The 16,977-nt window shown below is 40.1% G+C and overlaps 1 protein-coding gene across 1 annotated transcript in view; it reads left to right on the plus strand.

Moving 5' to 3' along the window:
• Positions 1 to 16,977, plus strand: part of THSD7B (thrombospondin type 1 domain containing 7B) — a 432,240-nt gene that overhangs the window by 273,989 nt on the left and 141,274 nt on the right. Inside the window, exon 12 of the mRNA XM_066635516.1 lies at positions 13,555 to 13,749. Coding sequence (XP_066491613.1) covers positions 13,555 to 13,749 — 195 coding nt within the window. The remainder of the gene's footprint in view (positions 1 to 13,554; positions 13,750 to 16,977) is intronic.

The raw sequence follows: 16,977 nt of genomic DNA on the forward strand, positions 1-16,977 counted from the left end.
TGGAAGCAACTGTTTTTATATAAAGTTGATATTCTTACCTACTTGGCAATTCAGGAGGAAATAGAGAGGAAACTCGGCCAATGTAACCTTGGAGTCCTTTGGCTTGCAGAACTTCATGCCTTCAGACAGTCATTGTAACAAGTTCAGGGTTCAGATAGTGATACAGGGATCATTTCAGTTTAGAACCACAGAACATTTTGGAATGGGTTCTTATTGTGTCAGAAATCCTTTACACTTTACTCTTCTAGGCATGTTCATTTTAATGACCGTTAATTCTATAAGGTCGTTACTAAATAAGCATAACGTCAGGAAAGGTTGGCTTCTTCAACTCAATGGAAGGCATTTTTGCTGATCTAAGGCAATATTTTGATAATATCTTCCATAGATCACTGGAGTTCCTGGAGGGGGGCAAAACTTGAAGTTTTTCATGCACCTGAACACTGGTGTAAAGCGGCCCCTCAGCCTCACCTTCAGAGCCATTTGGAGCAGGGAGAGCAAAGCAGAGGCACCACCTCTGCTTCACTCTCTGCTCCAAATGGCTCTGCAGGTGTGAGAGAAGGGCCACTTTACATCAGTGTTCAGGCGCTTGAAAGACTTAGCATTTTGCACCCCATCCAGGAATGGCAGTGCCATAGATAGCACCATAACTCAGTCAAGGATTATGTTGGTCTATCATATTTTAGGAGATGCCATACACACTAACACTGTGCTTGCTGGTGCACAGCAGCCTCATGCCTGCTGCATATAACAAATTGCCTTGTGCTTGTCATGCACATAAGCAGTAGATTTCATAGCAGGTCACCTTACAAACATCTCTGGCCACAGATTGCAGTGGTTTGGAATAAATTCATGGTATATTAGAGTGCCAATCTCTGCATGTTTACTCAGAAGTCCCACTGTGTTCAGTAGGACTTACTTCCAGGTAAATTTGCATAGAATTGTAGCCTTAATGTACCTTAGATTACATGCTCTCAGACAACAGGGAAGATGTTGGTCTAGAAATTAATATATGCCCATAGGCAAATTGAGGAATTTTGTTGAGCCTGATCTTTCCAGCTAAAGTTTTTTGAAATATCTTCAAGGGCTGAACCTGATCACATCTGTGCGACAGCCTGCCTTCTTCCAAGGTGATACAAAAGTGTCTTATGGCACTTTTGCAACACCTCTGGGCCAGTACAAGAGACTTGTGCCAGCTCAACTGGGCCTTAGGATTGCACTCTTAGGATGCAATGCTAATCAACTTTCCAGCACTGACATATCTGTGCCAATGTGGGTGCACTGCATCCTGCAGTGGGGAGGCAGTCAAGGAGACCTCTTCAAGGTAAGGGCCTGTTTATTACCTTAACTTGGGTCTGCATTATGGCTAGGTTCAGTGCTGGAGAGTGGTTAGGATTGCGCCTTTAGGCTCATTGTTGCCTCAGGTTCCAAAAGTGCATTCTGAATGTATCTCAAGTTGAAATAGGCTGCAATCCTATATACACCTGAGAATAAATCTCTTTGAACTCAATGGAGTTTACTTATGAGTAGGCATAAATAGGATTTCCATTGCCTGAATGCATTCTTAAGCAGGCAAGTTATGCTGCTAACAGGTCTCCTCAAACTTTTTAACTGTAAACTTCCTCAAGACAAAAAGAAAAAAGGGAGTTGTGAACCTTCTGGATGTAATGGAAGCCTACTTCTTACAACAGTTCAATTTTGGTTTGCTATCTGTGCTGTTTAACTTTCAAACCCAAATTATCTTGCCATTCCTGGTTTCCGTATATAACACAGTGACTCTCCTTCTTCCCTCAGGCTAGGAATCTACTTTTCAGCAAGTTTGTAATGTAATAAACACCTTTATGCAATTTTTTTTTGTTTTAAATCAACCCTCCCTTCCTTGCTGGTTTCATTACACACTTCCAATGCTACGCATTCCTGCGCTCAGTAATGTAAAAATAAAGTGATGGCTTTGTCCCCCAGATATTTTGGAAAAGGTATGAAGCGGAAATCAAATGCCAAATCAACTTATTGTTCTCGGAGACTGTTTTTGCAAAATAGATGCCTTACAGTTATTTTCAAGGTTCAAAAAAATAGCCAATTTTGCAAATTGTTGGTTACCTGGATTACAAACAGGGAACAGATTTTCTCTTCCTCCCCCTTCCAATAGTGGTGCTCTATTGAAATGAATGGCTGCCATTCATTCAGAGGGAAAAGCTAAGGGCTGCACTTGAAGATCCTTTGCAGTGAAGAAAAAAGCAAAACCTGTCCCCTGGAATTCTCAGGGGTTCTTTGTATGTCTCTGCCCCTGCATAAATAAGCATAATGACAAGCATTGTGCTAATGATTTATTAAAGACAACTATGCTCTTGGAGTCTATTAGTGCTCTGTGTTAGAAATGAGATTGTTGCTGTCACCCCACATAAGCACTACCCATTTAAAAAAAACAACAAAAAAACCACAAATTCAAAAATAGAAGCACCTCCAATATATCTCAAACCAGATATGCAAGTGTAATGACAAACCACGCATAGTCAGTGTAAACAATCAATATTGTTACATGGTCAGTATTTATTTCTATTTATTTCCTTTAATTCAAGACATGTAGGAGACACATCTAAATAGGTGTACAATGGGCCCTAGGCATCCACAGATTCCACAATCTGCAGATGCTGAGCCCCTCAGAGGGCCTCCAAGGTAACTGGAAGCCACTTTTGGTCAAATCTGGTATGTGTTCTAGGTGCGGGGAAGCCCACAATTTACTCAAGGGCCTTGCCTGGCCTCTGAACAACTCTCTGACATGACCTGAAGCCACTTCTGATTCACAGACCTGACTTCTGGTCACGTCTGGAAGATGTTCTGAGAGTGGGAAAGGCCCGTGGAGTGGGCCACAGATCTCCCGGCACCTTAGAACACTGCCCAGACACGACCAGAAGTTTCATCCACAAACTGGAAGTGGCTTCCGGTTGCATCAGGGAAGAGTTCTGAGGAAGTGGGGAGGCCCATTGAGTGGGCCACAGGCTCTATGTGACCTCTGGAAGACCCAGTGCAGCCATAAGGTGAATAACTGCAGTGCCTCACTGACCCCCAGAGATTTCAGTATCTTCGGATTTCAGTATCCATGGGGAGTTCTGGAACAGATCCCCCATGGATACCGAGGGGCCACTGTATTTGGTTTCTAGGCACCTGGTTTGAGATCAAAGGGCCAGAGCAGTATTATAGCTTTTATATGACTGATGGCAAAAGGTCACAGATCCACAGGCCAGAAAGGCCACTTATTTCACTGAAATATGTAACCACTACCCTTAATTAATCCATGGAGTTCAGTTTTGCAAATTTGAGCAGGTACCTGTTTACTTCTTAAATGTAAATGGCATTTTTATGCCTCAAAAATTCAGATGAATTTCGACAGCTCCAAATCCTGCTGGCATAGCATATTTGGTGTCTTGTGACCCTGGCCACTAATTTAGGCTCCTGAGTTTGGGACAAACAACTTGTGTAAAGCAAAGGTGACTATTCACACCCCCAACAGTCTTCATCAAACTCATGACTGAGCTCCAATCTAGGAACAATCCAACTAGTCCCCAACTAGTAACCATCACACCATCTACTGGGTAGGAAAACAAAGGCAGATTCCAACTTGAATCGTTTGCCAGCAATAATCTCCTGATTGAGGCGTCTCCTAGGGGCAGTCTAAAATGGTGACAATGAAATAAAGCACATATATACCACCTATATGACAGTGATTACACCTGATATGTGTAAAGTCACATAGACTGCATACTTAGTGTCTGTTGGGTGGTGGAGTAACTTAACCTACGGACAATGTACAAGGAGTCCCCAGTTCTTTGACTCACACTTGTGCAAGTGGGTGCTTTCTTCTGAACTCACAGCAAATGGGTCATGCAGGCAACTCCTTGAGAACAAACCCCCTTCCAGTGGGCTTTATAACTTGGCTGTAAGAATGTCATCAGGTTACCTGATTAGAGGAGCAGAACCTACGTATAAGACATTGAACCCGTACTTCTCACAATGAAAGTGATTTGTAAGATATAGCAGGTAAGTTCTGGAATAAATAAGCCCTGGATAAAACCAGTTCTTGTAGAGTTTGATATGAATTGGAAAGGAAGCTCTGCCCCTCTCTTTTAAAATATAAATAATATCACTCATGAGAGTTAAAGGTTTGCTGTGAGTAGTAAGAAAGATTTTTTTAAAATTTTTTAAATATTTTTCAAAAACGAATATAAACAAACACACATAATACAAAAAACAGAAACAAAAAACATAACACTTCACTACATACACACACAAAAGGGTGCAGGAAATCATATATCATCATATATCACTAAAACTAACAAATCATTACATATCTTAATAAATTCCCTCTTCTAAATTTACCTCATATTTTTCATTCATCTATCATATCAAATTATATATGTAATACAATCATCTAAATGCCCTATCATATATTTCTAAAACTTCATTTTCAACCAAGCATAAACAGGTTTCCGTTGCTCAATTTGTGTTGGTTTTCGTTGGTGATCCAAAATTTCTGAAAGTCTGTCCATTTCCATCGCATTCATTATTTTCTCTTTCTCTTCTTCCTCACTCTCCATGGAACATGTCTCAAAATTTTGACTTTATTTTCATCCACTATCCATTCCTTTTCTTGTGAGGCCTTCAGTAATTTATCTCTGTAAAAGGTTCTGACGAATTTCACATAAATTTCTCTTGATAATTTGTGTTTTCTCAGATAAAAAGTGCTCACTCTTCTCATTGGATCCAGTTATTTAAATATCTCCTCCATCGGTGTATCAATCCATTCTGATATTAATCTGACAATCTGTCGCGACATAACTTATCCTTTCTCTTCTGGTATATTTTGTATCCTCACCACTCGAGCTGCACTATCCATATGAATTTCCATTAACATTGTCTCTGCGTTATGCTGGTTTTCTTCTGTCTCTGATATTTTATCTTGGTCTTTTCTTTTAAGTTTATCTAATTGTTTAGTTAAAGCATCTACACTGGCTTGGGTCTGTACAGATTGGTTTATTTGTTGCTGCACCATTGCCAACAGTTTTTCCATATTATCTTGCATAGTCTGTTTCCAGTCTTTCGCTTTCAATTCCTTTTGTATTAATTTTCTAAGTCCCATCTCCGACACTGGCAAGCTTTGAACTTTCACTGTTTTAGCCACCATCTTTGTTCTTCCTTCCTGTAGAGCTCAAATATCTGGTATCAAACAAATCACTTTCAATTATCTATACATCACATCACATCAACAATCAATCCTTAATTACTTATCAACAATATCAAAAGAAAATTATAAAGTCAAGTAAAACCTTTTGCTCACAATGTTCTTTAAGACCACTAGATGTCTTCAGTGTATTATCTTCCTTGCTCCACTTATAGACACAAATCCAGTTCTTGCAATGTCTTTTTAAACCCACTAGATGTCACTAGATGTCACTGGTGCACTGTTCTTGCTTGGTTTATATTTCTTTATCTTGTTTAAAGTTGTAGCCTTGGCAACGCCATACCTCAATCCACAGGAATTCAGCCACTCTTTCAGGCAATCCCAAACAACAGCATCAAACCAAGGCAATAAACGCTCCAATACACAAACTTTATCTAAGGACAGTTAATTTGTAATCCTCCAAAATTCAAAGCTGTAAAGTTGTAATTATATTTTCATATATCCATAACAAGTTTGGCAAATTTCTTCTACGATTTCTCCTCACACCGATAAACAGCTGGGGGGGGACCTCCCCCCTCCTCTTCTCATGGCAAGAAAAAAAAAATCAGGCAATCAAATTACTCAGTCCACGCCAGGTATACACAAATGAAATAACACTTACTAAGTCTTTCAACGTCTTTCGCTGCAAGGGCCTTCAGCTTGGTTCAAAATGAATTCTTCACCATTGCTGCCAAGACGGCGGAATCTCCTGGGAAAGCCCCCTGGCTGGGCTTTATCTCCGCAGGAATCTGCCATCACATGGAGGAGTTTGTCTCTCCTGACAAACAATCCTCAGGTCTCCTTGGATCCGCAGTTTTTGGGAAAAAACAGAGTGCCTTTCAAGAGCTCAAGAAAGGCACGTCTGCTTAGCTGTTGGCTGGCCCCTCCCCCATCAGCAGTAAGAAAGATTTTTGAGGAACTTCTAAATTTAAATATGCAGAATTTCCATCTCTGCAAGGCTGCCTGCCTTCTTGGCAAAGTGTCAGGATGAAATTCTGGCTTCACCTTAAGCATATTAATACATTTTAAAAATGTTTGCTGTTTGAAAGGTTATACATGTCAGGGAGATGGATGGATATAGAACTCTTTCCCTAGCTTTCTGGCTTTCCTCAGTCTGGGAGGTTTTTGGGGTGGGTGGGAAGTGTTCAATTCTCACATATGTATTTTGAATTGATAATGTCTTAGAAGAATTTTATTATATTCTTCTGACTGTATGGAGAGCATCTAAGACCTATAGGGGACCAAGCCAGGATTCTGTTGAGCAATTGCTAGGTGGACGTTCCAGTATCCATTCATATATTTTAAATAAATATTTTAATATTTCAGCTAACATTGCACTCCCAAATGGGGTAATTAAGCAGGTATCAATACTATGAAAGCAAAAACGCTTTACTGAAAGGGCAAACTAATTCTTACTACAGGAGCAAACAGGCTTTTATCATATGAAATTGCCTAGTGATTTTTGAAGAGAGAGAGAAAAACTCAGAAGCATGCAGTGTGCCTGTTCTTTTCCAGGGAAGTACTTATACTTCCATTTGCTTAAAAGTGAGGGTTGCTTTCTTCAGTACCATTCAGTTCTTCCATAATGTTCAGAATGTGGAGCAATGAGTGCCATATGCTCTGCACTAAAAAAAAAAAATCCACAGGGTATTTTTTTTATTCAGTTCAATTTATGGCACCAATGAAAGCTAAGTGTGAAAAATGCTATTTCAATATGTACAAGATACAATAAAGCTTGTTTAAAGATTTACTCAGCATTTCAGAATCCTTTTGATTCCACCATAAAACGTTTTATAGCAGATTTTCTGAATTTACATCTGATGAGAGTTGTACTTAGAATTTAGCACTTGCAATTGCCATACTATAGGTCTCATGATGAGAGAGATGGTTAAGTAAAACAGTGAGACACAAACACTTCCGTACTAATTTAAATTATGAGTCCTGTGCCTTGATCCAAAATTCTGTGTGACTCAAGGCACCCATAGAATTTCATGTGAGTTTTGGCCTCTCCATTTTCTTCAGGAGAGGACAGTCGAATGTTCTTAATGTATTTTCAGCTTGAAAAGAGGACTACTGAAATAGAAAAAGATTCTTCTCTTTCAGTCTGCAGAAATATCAGCATTCCTAGAATCTAAGACTGGAATGTGACTGCTGTTGCTTTGCAGTTGGTACTATACTATTTAAAAAAAACACACAAGTTTCAGAACAAGCTTCTTTAGCCTTAAAATCATGTTTTGGACATCACCACCCCATTGAAAAATCACCACAATGGGTTTTCTATGTATATTTCAAAAACAGGAGAACAAATTTAATCTTAACAGCCTGAAACCAATTACAGTAAGTTATATTTTATGATGAGGAAAACTGAACTTATTGTTTCCAATTAATCTTAGTTAACACTAATTGTAAAAGTTGATATACATTGAATTATAACTCTTTTATCCCAAGAGTCAAGCTGAAAGAATTCAAGAGCCCACCAATTATTTCACTTCCAAATACAAGTTGACAATTTCTTTGACTTGGTGATGATCAAGTGTGAAGAAGGCTATTCTTCCCCTTCTCATCACATTTATTCATTCGTTTTAAATGTAATCAAGATTAATAAAAAGTATACTATGCTGGGAAATTGTGTTGAATTATACTGGACTGTCCATAACAAATTTAACATAGAATTGTGTTGGAATCATTTATAATTCCTGTTAAAAACATGAAATGTACTTTTTTTCTTCATTGCCACTAAAGTGTTCATTCTGTTGTTGTTTCTCCTATTCACTGCTATAATATCCTTTTTGCAGGTCTTCCAACTCTTCTCTCAAACTTCACCTTTTTTTCACTCATTGTTATGCCATGCCCCACTTCTCTATTCTACAGTGTTTCCCTCTTTATTCTTGTGCTCTATTTAATCTAGCATTTACTTTTTAGTGGCTTCCTTGTCTTGCTCCAACTTTGCTATCCACTTCCCCCACCCTCATCTTGTTCCCTTCAATCCATGGTAACGTCCTCCTCCAGAAAAGCTAAATTATATCTTCTGTTCCCTAAGAATGCAATCCTAAGCACTCTCTGGGCAGGTGCAAGTCTTCTGTACCAGCTCAGTACTTATGGTACATTTGCACCGCCTCCGGAGTCAGCTGGGCTGGCACAAAGATGCGCCCAAGCCCACAGGGGCTGCATCCAGGCTACATGCCACCCAAAGATGGTAAGGTTGCGTTGGCCGAGGGTGATTGGTGCAGGGGGTTGGGGAGGGCGGGGGGGAACAAAGGTGTTTTGGGGTGAGGGAAGGAGGGCAGTGGGCGGACTGGCCCTGGGAGGGGTATAGGACCAGACTCCAGCACTTGGGCCAGATCACAACCCCCATCCCTGGCTGGGTTGGCCCAGTTCGGGCCACTTGGATTTGCATTGGCGATTTAGCTGGTGAAAACTGAGTAGCCCCATAGGACTGGTTGCGGCACAACATGGGATAAGAAGAGTTCATTCCCCTTCTCCAACTTGTGCCATAGTCAGCCCCAGCCCTGCGCTAGATATGGAGCAGGCCAACTGGCCTGCCTATTCCTGCGCAGGTTAGGATCAGGCTGCCCATTTAACTACTCCCATTCCCATTTCCTGCCTTTGAAACACTTTTAACTCTGGGAAGTCTTACAGTCTGTTTATCATATATGTCATTAATTCAGATGTATCAGTTGGCTAGTAAGTGACATAATCCAGCTGGTGAGAAGATGTATACCTTGGTAATAACATCCTATTGATAACAAGTTTGTATTTTATGATTGTAGAACAGGAAAGAATACATAGGCCAATTCAATCCCCAAAGCATAGGGTATTTGTGGCATCACAAATACTTCCTGTAGATTGGCTGAATGCATTTCCAGAGAAAATTCCATGATGCATGAGCAGTAATCAAGTGGATGATCTTGATTAAAATGGGAAAAGATATACATTTGCTTCCAATCATGCACCCTCTTTGCAGAATCCTTATCATGAAATTGGTTTCAGGACTCTCATACTGGGTCCCTTTTTGGGAGAAGGGCGGGATAAAAATAAAGTTTTATTATTATTATTATTTATTACTGAGCCAGCAAAGAACCAGTTTCATCATAGTGTGAAGAGTTTTGTTAAGCTACGTGGTTGGAGTTGCAACAGTCGCTCTGGAGTCCATTAGTTTACTAAAAAGCGTTGTTCATGAGATTTCTCCCCTCCTTTGACAGATATCAAGAAATTAATTAGGGTGTCCATGCTTGCAACATGAAAAAATGGCTTACTTATTTTCATAAGTAGGTCTATAATTGGGTTCCTGCATCCAAGCTGATTCACATATGGTACTTATGAGTCAATTAAATTGCCCTAACAAGCAATTACTAGTTTATTGTTTAATTTATTTTAGCCGGTCATGTTGTCTTCAAAAGTTTTCATAGATGTAAGTCAGCAAATAGAAGGAAGAAGCAGTGTTACTTATGCCTGAAGTTGTGGAAACAGCTCTTAAAAAGATGAAGCATAAGCATATCAGCCTTTTGAATGTAGTTCAGATATTTTTATCACCAGGTATTTGTATTTTGATATGAACTGGAGATGTTGTGAATTTCCATTTACAGATTCTGGTGCAAATGCCACACATATGCTGTTGCAGGTATTTGGTAGGTTTAAGAAACTGTGTTTTTGGATGGGGAGGTGATATCCATTGGTGGGAAATGATAAAAATTGGTTTTCCAATTCTAGATTTAATATGCATGCCAGTTATGGATTTCAGATAATAATTGCATCCACAATCCTATGATGGTTCACATTGATTCAAAGCCTAATCCTATTCTTTTCCCTTCCACAACATGCAGCTGCACCAAAACAGCCTGTGGGAATATGCAATTTCAGAGTATCGCATGTATCTATGACTTCCATTAGGTTTATGTTGCTTGGATGTGTTTCTCAAATCAAAACTCTATGCAGCTTTAAACCAATAGGTCTATTGGTAACATAATATATAGTAACATAATATAGTAACATAGTGTCAGTAGAAATGGAGAGGTTTTACACACCCCAAAAGCAAAGTCATAGATTTTTTAAAGGCATTTGAAAAAACAAGAGTGAAAATATGTAAGGATCATTCTGAGTAGGATGCTTTGGGTTCCACGTTGGGAAATATTAGTTTATAGCATATCTCACTGTACATCACTGCTAGAGCACCTGCTTAGCAGGAAGTAGTTCCCAGATTAAATCCCTGGCATCCTCAGGTCTGTCTGAAAACCTGTGGTGCTTCTGCTGGTCAGGGTAAGATAGACCCTGCCCTGGATGAACCCTGATCTGATTTGCTGTAAATTAGCTTCGTATGTAACCAGTGTGCATGTCAATAAGGTCTCTTCACTACATACTGAAAATAAATTGCTGCTCTCCTCCCTCCAAAACACACACGTGCAGGATCTAATAACATAAAACAAAGCAGAAAATCTGTAAGCAATTGTGGATATGGATGGGGTAATAAAAGAGCACAGTCATCTGTAACATATTTAATCTTCCAGAAAGGGCATTCCTTATCACTGACAGGATAACTTTTCTGTCAGCACCTGGGTAGACTGCCAGTGTTGAGAGATTTTAAGAGTAAAAATACATTGCAAATCAGCAGTTTGTGAATCATTATTAATATACAGATTTAACCTGCTGCTTAACTCTTAAAAAAAAAAGAAACCTGTCAGCAGCAGGCTTATTAAAGTATTGCCCCATCATGAAGTAAAGTTCCCAATATTTTAAAATAACTTTCTTTGCTGGCATGTTGTCAGATCACAGTTTACTCAACTGCATTTTAAACTTTTATTTCATTTTCCCTTCGTTTTGCACTTCAATCTATTTCACTTGATAGAGGTATTGAAAACAACATGTGTAGTCATTAAAATGTGGATTAATCAGTAATCTTTGTAGTGACACAGCCAGCTTGTTGAAGAAAGTGTAATAGAATCTCAGTTCAATTATTGCATCATTCCACAGCTTTATAGGACAAAATATTGGTCTTACTATGGAATCATAGAGCTTAACTAGATGGCTGGAGCTGAATTGTAATGTGTGAGAAAACAACCAGCCATTAATTAGGGACAGCTTTCCCTCAGGGGTCTATGCATAGGAGGTTTGCCTGCCTTAAACTCTGAAATTATTACTTTAATCAAAACATTTAACATCAGCTTGACACATCTTTTTTTTTTTTTTTTAACTTTCAGTTATGAAAATTGTTTCAATAACAGTCAACAAGGTTAAGGTTTAATTGTGTGTTTAATAATCAAAATGGCATCATTTTGAATAGCTTTAAAAGGACCTGGAGTATGCTCTTAAGGACACTAACTTGGAAATCATTTCAAGTCTCCGGGGCCCCTTGTATGTCTATGATCCTTTATAGCAGTGATGCCCAAACCTTTTTGACCGGTGGCTTTCTTGATCTCCTGGGTCATTGACTGTAACTTCTTATTAGGGCTTCAATCCTATACATTATTGGTTACCAAATCTTTTAGCACTGGGACCCAGTTTTTAAAATGACACTCTTTCAGGACCTACCTAGCTTTACAAGACAAAAAAAAATGTTTCACTTTACTAGCTATTCAAGCCTGTTTTTCTCCTTTTTACTGGGGGGGGGGTGAGGGGGAAGAGAGAGAAATACAGAGAGACTGCATTCTGGAGCTGTTTTTAAGCTCCATGTTCATCAGGTTTGGACCTTACTGTCAGCCTTGTGTTGCCCTTCACCTGGCTTTCGATAAGAGTCAAGGGAAGTTTGCCTACTCCCAGATAAATGTGCAGGTGTGGCTGAGTTTTGCTTTCCATAGGGTTCAATACATTTTATTTGTCAGCTTGGAGAAGTTCCTTTTCAAGAGATTTTTGGAACTTGCATTCACTGGATCAGGACCCATTATGGTGGCGTTGCATTCCCCTCAGCCTGCCCTTCAAAGTAGATTGAAACATGCTTGCCTATTCTCAAGGAAATGTGCATGTGTTGCTCCGTTTCTGTTTCCACAGGGCTCAATACATTTTCCTTGTCAACTATCACCTTGTCAGTTTTGCGATCCGCCAAAAATCAGGTTGCGACTCACTGGTGGGTCCTGACCCACAGTTTGGGAACTGCTGCTATACACTGTACAGGGTGGCAGGTTTTTCGTGAGGATTCCATGGCTCCCCTAGCTGGTTTCTGCTGTTCCCAGGGAGCCAAGGCTCATAGTTTAGGAACCCCTGCTTCATAGGATGAAGGTGGAAAGTGAATTGATTCCTCATTTACAATACAACGTAGTTGTTAATCTGTAGAGATAATCAGCAGTAATGCCATATGGAAAGAAGAGGAAAAGTATTATAATGATGACTTCAGTGATTCGTAGCCAACAAATTGGCTAAGAATTGTTCTGCCAGACAGCAAGCTATTATTAGCTGGAGTGGTAAAGAAACCTGTTCTGTAGTATTTGATTAAATAACCTTGAAGAAATGTTGAGAAGAGACCCAAATGGGATGATTGTCTTTTTTTTTTTCTTGAAACAGTGGGGCCCTCTCAGTATCACTTGATTGTTCAGATATGTGCGTGAGTTATTGAGACATGGTATACGTGTGTAATTCATTTTCGTACTGTGAAATACCACTGAAAAAAGCTGATCTTTGCAGCACTCTGTTCTCAGTGATGCATCCATTCAATTCAATAGCCTCTCCCAAAGAAGAAACAGTGAAGCGTATGTTAAAACATTTAATGTATAGGAATTTAAAAATGTTATATGTATTAGTGGTACCTAATGTTTTGCTATGGTTCTGATAGGGTCAATAGGGTCACTTTTTATTTCTTGGTTTTTTAGAACATTACATGCCCATGCCACAGAATGGGGCCTTTCAGAATCTCCTTGCCTGAAAATCATGTAGATACAGAAGCTTTTGACTGTCTTTATATATGCATATGCTCACAGTGGAATTCCAGTGACTTTAAAAAGTTTGTCCAGACTTTTCTTCCCATCCTCCATGACTTTGGAATCTCCTTGCAAATATTGGAGACAGCTTCTCCTCCTGATGGAACTTGACACCTCTTCTTTGTGTTGTTTTATAAAAATACTAGACCTGGATGTATGTGTGTGTTCTTCCATGTTGACTACATCGTAACTTTGGAGGAAACTGGAAGGAAGAAAGTCCATTATCACCCACTTTTGGATAGTAAGACAAAAATGCCCATTAATAAGCTGCATCACACTCAAGCTTAACTCTATTTTTTATCACTACCTTGTTGCCCTTTAAAATGTTGGGTCAAAAAGATACAATATAGACATTTAGTTCTTGACCAGTCCTATGCCACTGCAGCACTAACAGTTTCTTCCTTCTCTTTCTTTTATTATTTTTATTTTGTCTAGTTGTTGAGTGTGTTTTGGAAAGCAACCATTCAGTAGATGTTAGTGAGTGTATGACATGGGCAGAACCTATGCCTTCCCTTGTCCAGGACTGCCTGATTCCCTGCAAAGATGACTGCACATTCACCCCATGGTCTAAATTTACAGCATGTGCCTCAGACTGTGAATCAACACAAAGCAGAAGACGGACTCTCACAGGTACTATCAGTCCTTTTTGTTTCAAAATGCCTTTGAATAAACTTTGAAAAATTGTCTAAGGCTGCAATCCTATACACACCTACCTATACACACCTACCGGAACTCAGTTGGGCTTACTTCTGAGTAGAACTGCATAGGACTGTGAGCTGGTGTTAGCCCTGACTAGGATTGCACTGTGAGTGTGGAAGGAGGGCAGTGGATGTCCAGTCATTAACCCCAGGAACAGAACTGTCAGTCTAGGTTAAAGTATAAGCATCAGCCTTGAGCCTTGAAAAGCATCTGGCTAATATGAAGGCCTTGTTTGGGGCAGCATTAACTCTGAACTTCCACTTTCGATGAATAGAATTTCCTGTCTCACCATTCATCCTTGGAAGTATTTTGCAAACATTTGCTTTTCTGCGGTAAGTGCAGCAGGGCCAGGCATTTGCAGAAGAGAATCTAATTTCCTCTTGCCATTATTATTTAACAAAGTGTTTTTAAACAGGCTTAATATAATGTTGGTTTTTCTACATTAAGGTGTTCTGATTTGGAAAGGCTCACAAGAGAATTCCTTTGCAGTACACTGCCAGGAAACAAAATGACAATAATCCCCAAGTGCTCCTCTTCTGCCTTTCAAAATAGTCATTTAGTTATTGCTTTATCATGAGAACTTAACTATAGGTAGTGTCAAACAATGACTTCAGCGAAATGGTGAATTCCTGTTGGCACAGGTATCATTGTGAAAACCATGTTATGATAAATTACTTACCAAAAAAAAAAAATCAACAGAAAACATTACAATAATTTCTGAGCAAAAGTCATTTTTGTTCTCTAATGAGGCATGCTCATGTATAAAGCAGTTTGATTCTCATGTGTTCATACAGTGCAATCTTGTAATTGAAAAGCTGCTATGGCAGCATAACCTTTAATTGGTTGCATGTTACTCTCTCTTTAATAGAAGGGAACATGACAATTCCGATGCATTCCCTGATATTCGCTCCTAGACCTTTTCTGCAGGGTATGTTTACTAAAGCTGGCATGTTTAATTTTTTCCACTTTTCTTTGTTCAAGTCTTTGATGTATCACCTCAGCTAATGGACTACCCAAGTAACTTACTAAAGCCTTCTCCTTTTAAGTGGAAATAGAAATTATTAAATGTTATGAGTGCGAACTGTGACTACAGTTTGTCTTATTGTATATGTTTTACTCATTTGTGTTGAGGCTAATGTAGCACATTGCAATAGGTAGAGTGTTGAGTGTAAGCATGGCAGATGCATGATTCAGTAGTGGCTCAGGGCAAAATTAGCAATTTGGAAAAGGTGACTGAGTGGAAAAGCAGTCAGTGGAAAAAGGGCTAAGCAGCCTCTCCCCACTTTCTGCTCCTTTGTTCCCTAAACTGCTTTTCATTTTTAAGAAAGAAAGTTACACATCTGATCTCAGATGTGTACCTCTACCAACTTTCTGAAGCTTCTTTCTCCCTTCCTCTAGTGCAGGGATCTCCAAACCCCATCCCGGGGGCCAGATGCGGCCCACGGCAAGCCTGTGGTTACCTGTGGGCCTCTGGCCTGCTGAAACCAAATGCAATCAGGGGATGTTTTGAGGGCCAGGGAGGCCTTGCACAGCCTCCCTGGCCCTCAGAATGCCTAAAAAATCTTTTCCTGATCCCCCCCCCCCTAAAAAAGTGCCCTCTGAAGGCCTTAGATAGAAGGGTTGCTGAGGGTTGGAGAGGCCTCCCTGCCCTCAGAACATACTCCGGGTGCTTTCTGTGATGTGCTGGTCCTGAGGTATTTATTCCTGTACATGTAAGTAAGCTGCTTGTGGGATGGGAGAATGGGAGTCCATTTGAATGTGTGTTTTATTTCTGTGATATGCATTGATGCTTGGAGAAATCCTGGAACTTTGAACGCATTCATTTATTCATTCATCTAAGTTCCCTCTCTAATGTATTTATTTAAATTATATATTTAAAATTTATTTATTTTTCTGGCCCTTGACTCTGTGCCAGATATTTGATGTGACCCTCTGGCCAAAAAGTTTGGAGACCTGCTTTGGGGTGAGGAGATCTAAGATCCCAGATTTTGCCCCCCAAGGAGGGAAAAACAACTTTTAGAAGATTACTTGGAGCAGAAAAATGGCATATGGGGAATGAATGAAGTACCCTCTCCACTCATTGTCCCTCCTGTCAGATTTGCAGAGTCTAGAGGCTGTAATGTCTAATTTGGTCCTCAGCCAAGAAACTAACGTGGTTGCCTTAGGATGGGCAATAGAGACAAGCTGAGCTTACCTCACAGCTTTCATGTGAGGATAAAATGTGAGGTAGCAGTCTTACAAGCTGCCATTGGTTTTGCAAAGGAAAAGAATCCCAAATACATAAAATATAATTTACTAATGTAAAACCAAATGAAGTACTTGATGTCTTGCAATTCTAAATCTTGATAGATAGTTAATCATTAAAATACCAGTAAAGCACACTCCTATGTCTGCACCAATTCCTGAGGGAAAATTGAACACTGAGTAAGATAAATAGAACCCTCCTGTGCAGGGGTGTCCCAAGGGTGTGCTTCACCTGGTATGGTGTTTACTTGCATGAGTTCAGCATTCTGGAAGTTCAAGTGTGACATAATCCAGCTCCCCCAACCTTCCAGGGTGTCACCTCCAGACTGCCTCACAAGAACATAAGAACAGCCCCGCTGGATCAGGCCATGGGCCCATCTAGTCTAGCTTCTTATATCTCACAGTGGTCCACCAAATGCCTCAGGGAGCACACAAGACAAAAAGAGACCCTCATCCTGGTGCCACTCCCTTGCATCTGGCATATCCATTCAGCAATCTTCGACCTTTTCCAGGTTCAGTCATTTTGTGTTCTTACCAACAAGTGGTGAAAACCAGGGATGGGCAAGTCCAGCGTAGCTTGTCTTGAGTTGAGTTGCCAAGTCACCGCCCCCTGCAACTGACTCGAAACAGAGTTGTAACCCAGCACTTTCCAAGTCGCCAAGTCACCCTTTAGTAACTCTAAAGAACTCGAGTTGAGTCACTCCCCCCCCCATAAAAGGCCCGCTTTGGGAAAAAATGGGGCTACAGCCGAGGCGTGTGTGTGTGTGTGTGTGTGTGTGTCTGAGTTCTCTTTACTCACTGTCCTGATATCTCTGCCCATTTGTAAACAGCGCAGGAGGGGTGGGAGGGACTGCGAGAAAGCAGGGACAAAAGGGGCAAGAGCAAGGAGGGTCACACACAGCAGTTGGGAGGCAT

Source organism: Tiliqua scincoides, chromosome 1, assembly GCF_035046505.1.
Source record: "Tiliqua scincoides isolate rTilSci1 chromosome 1, rTilSci1.hap2, whole genome shotgun sequence".
Lineage (NCBI taxonomy): Eukaryota > Metazoa > Chordata > Lepidosauria > Squamata > Scincidae > Tiliqua > Tiliqua scincoides.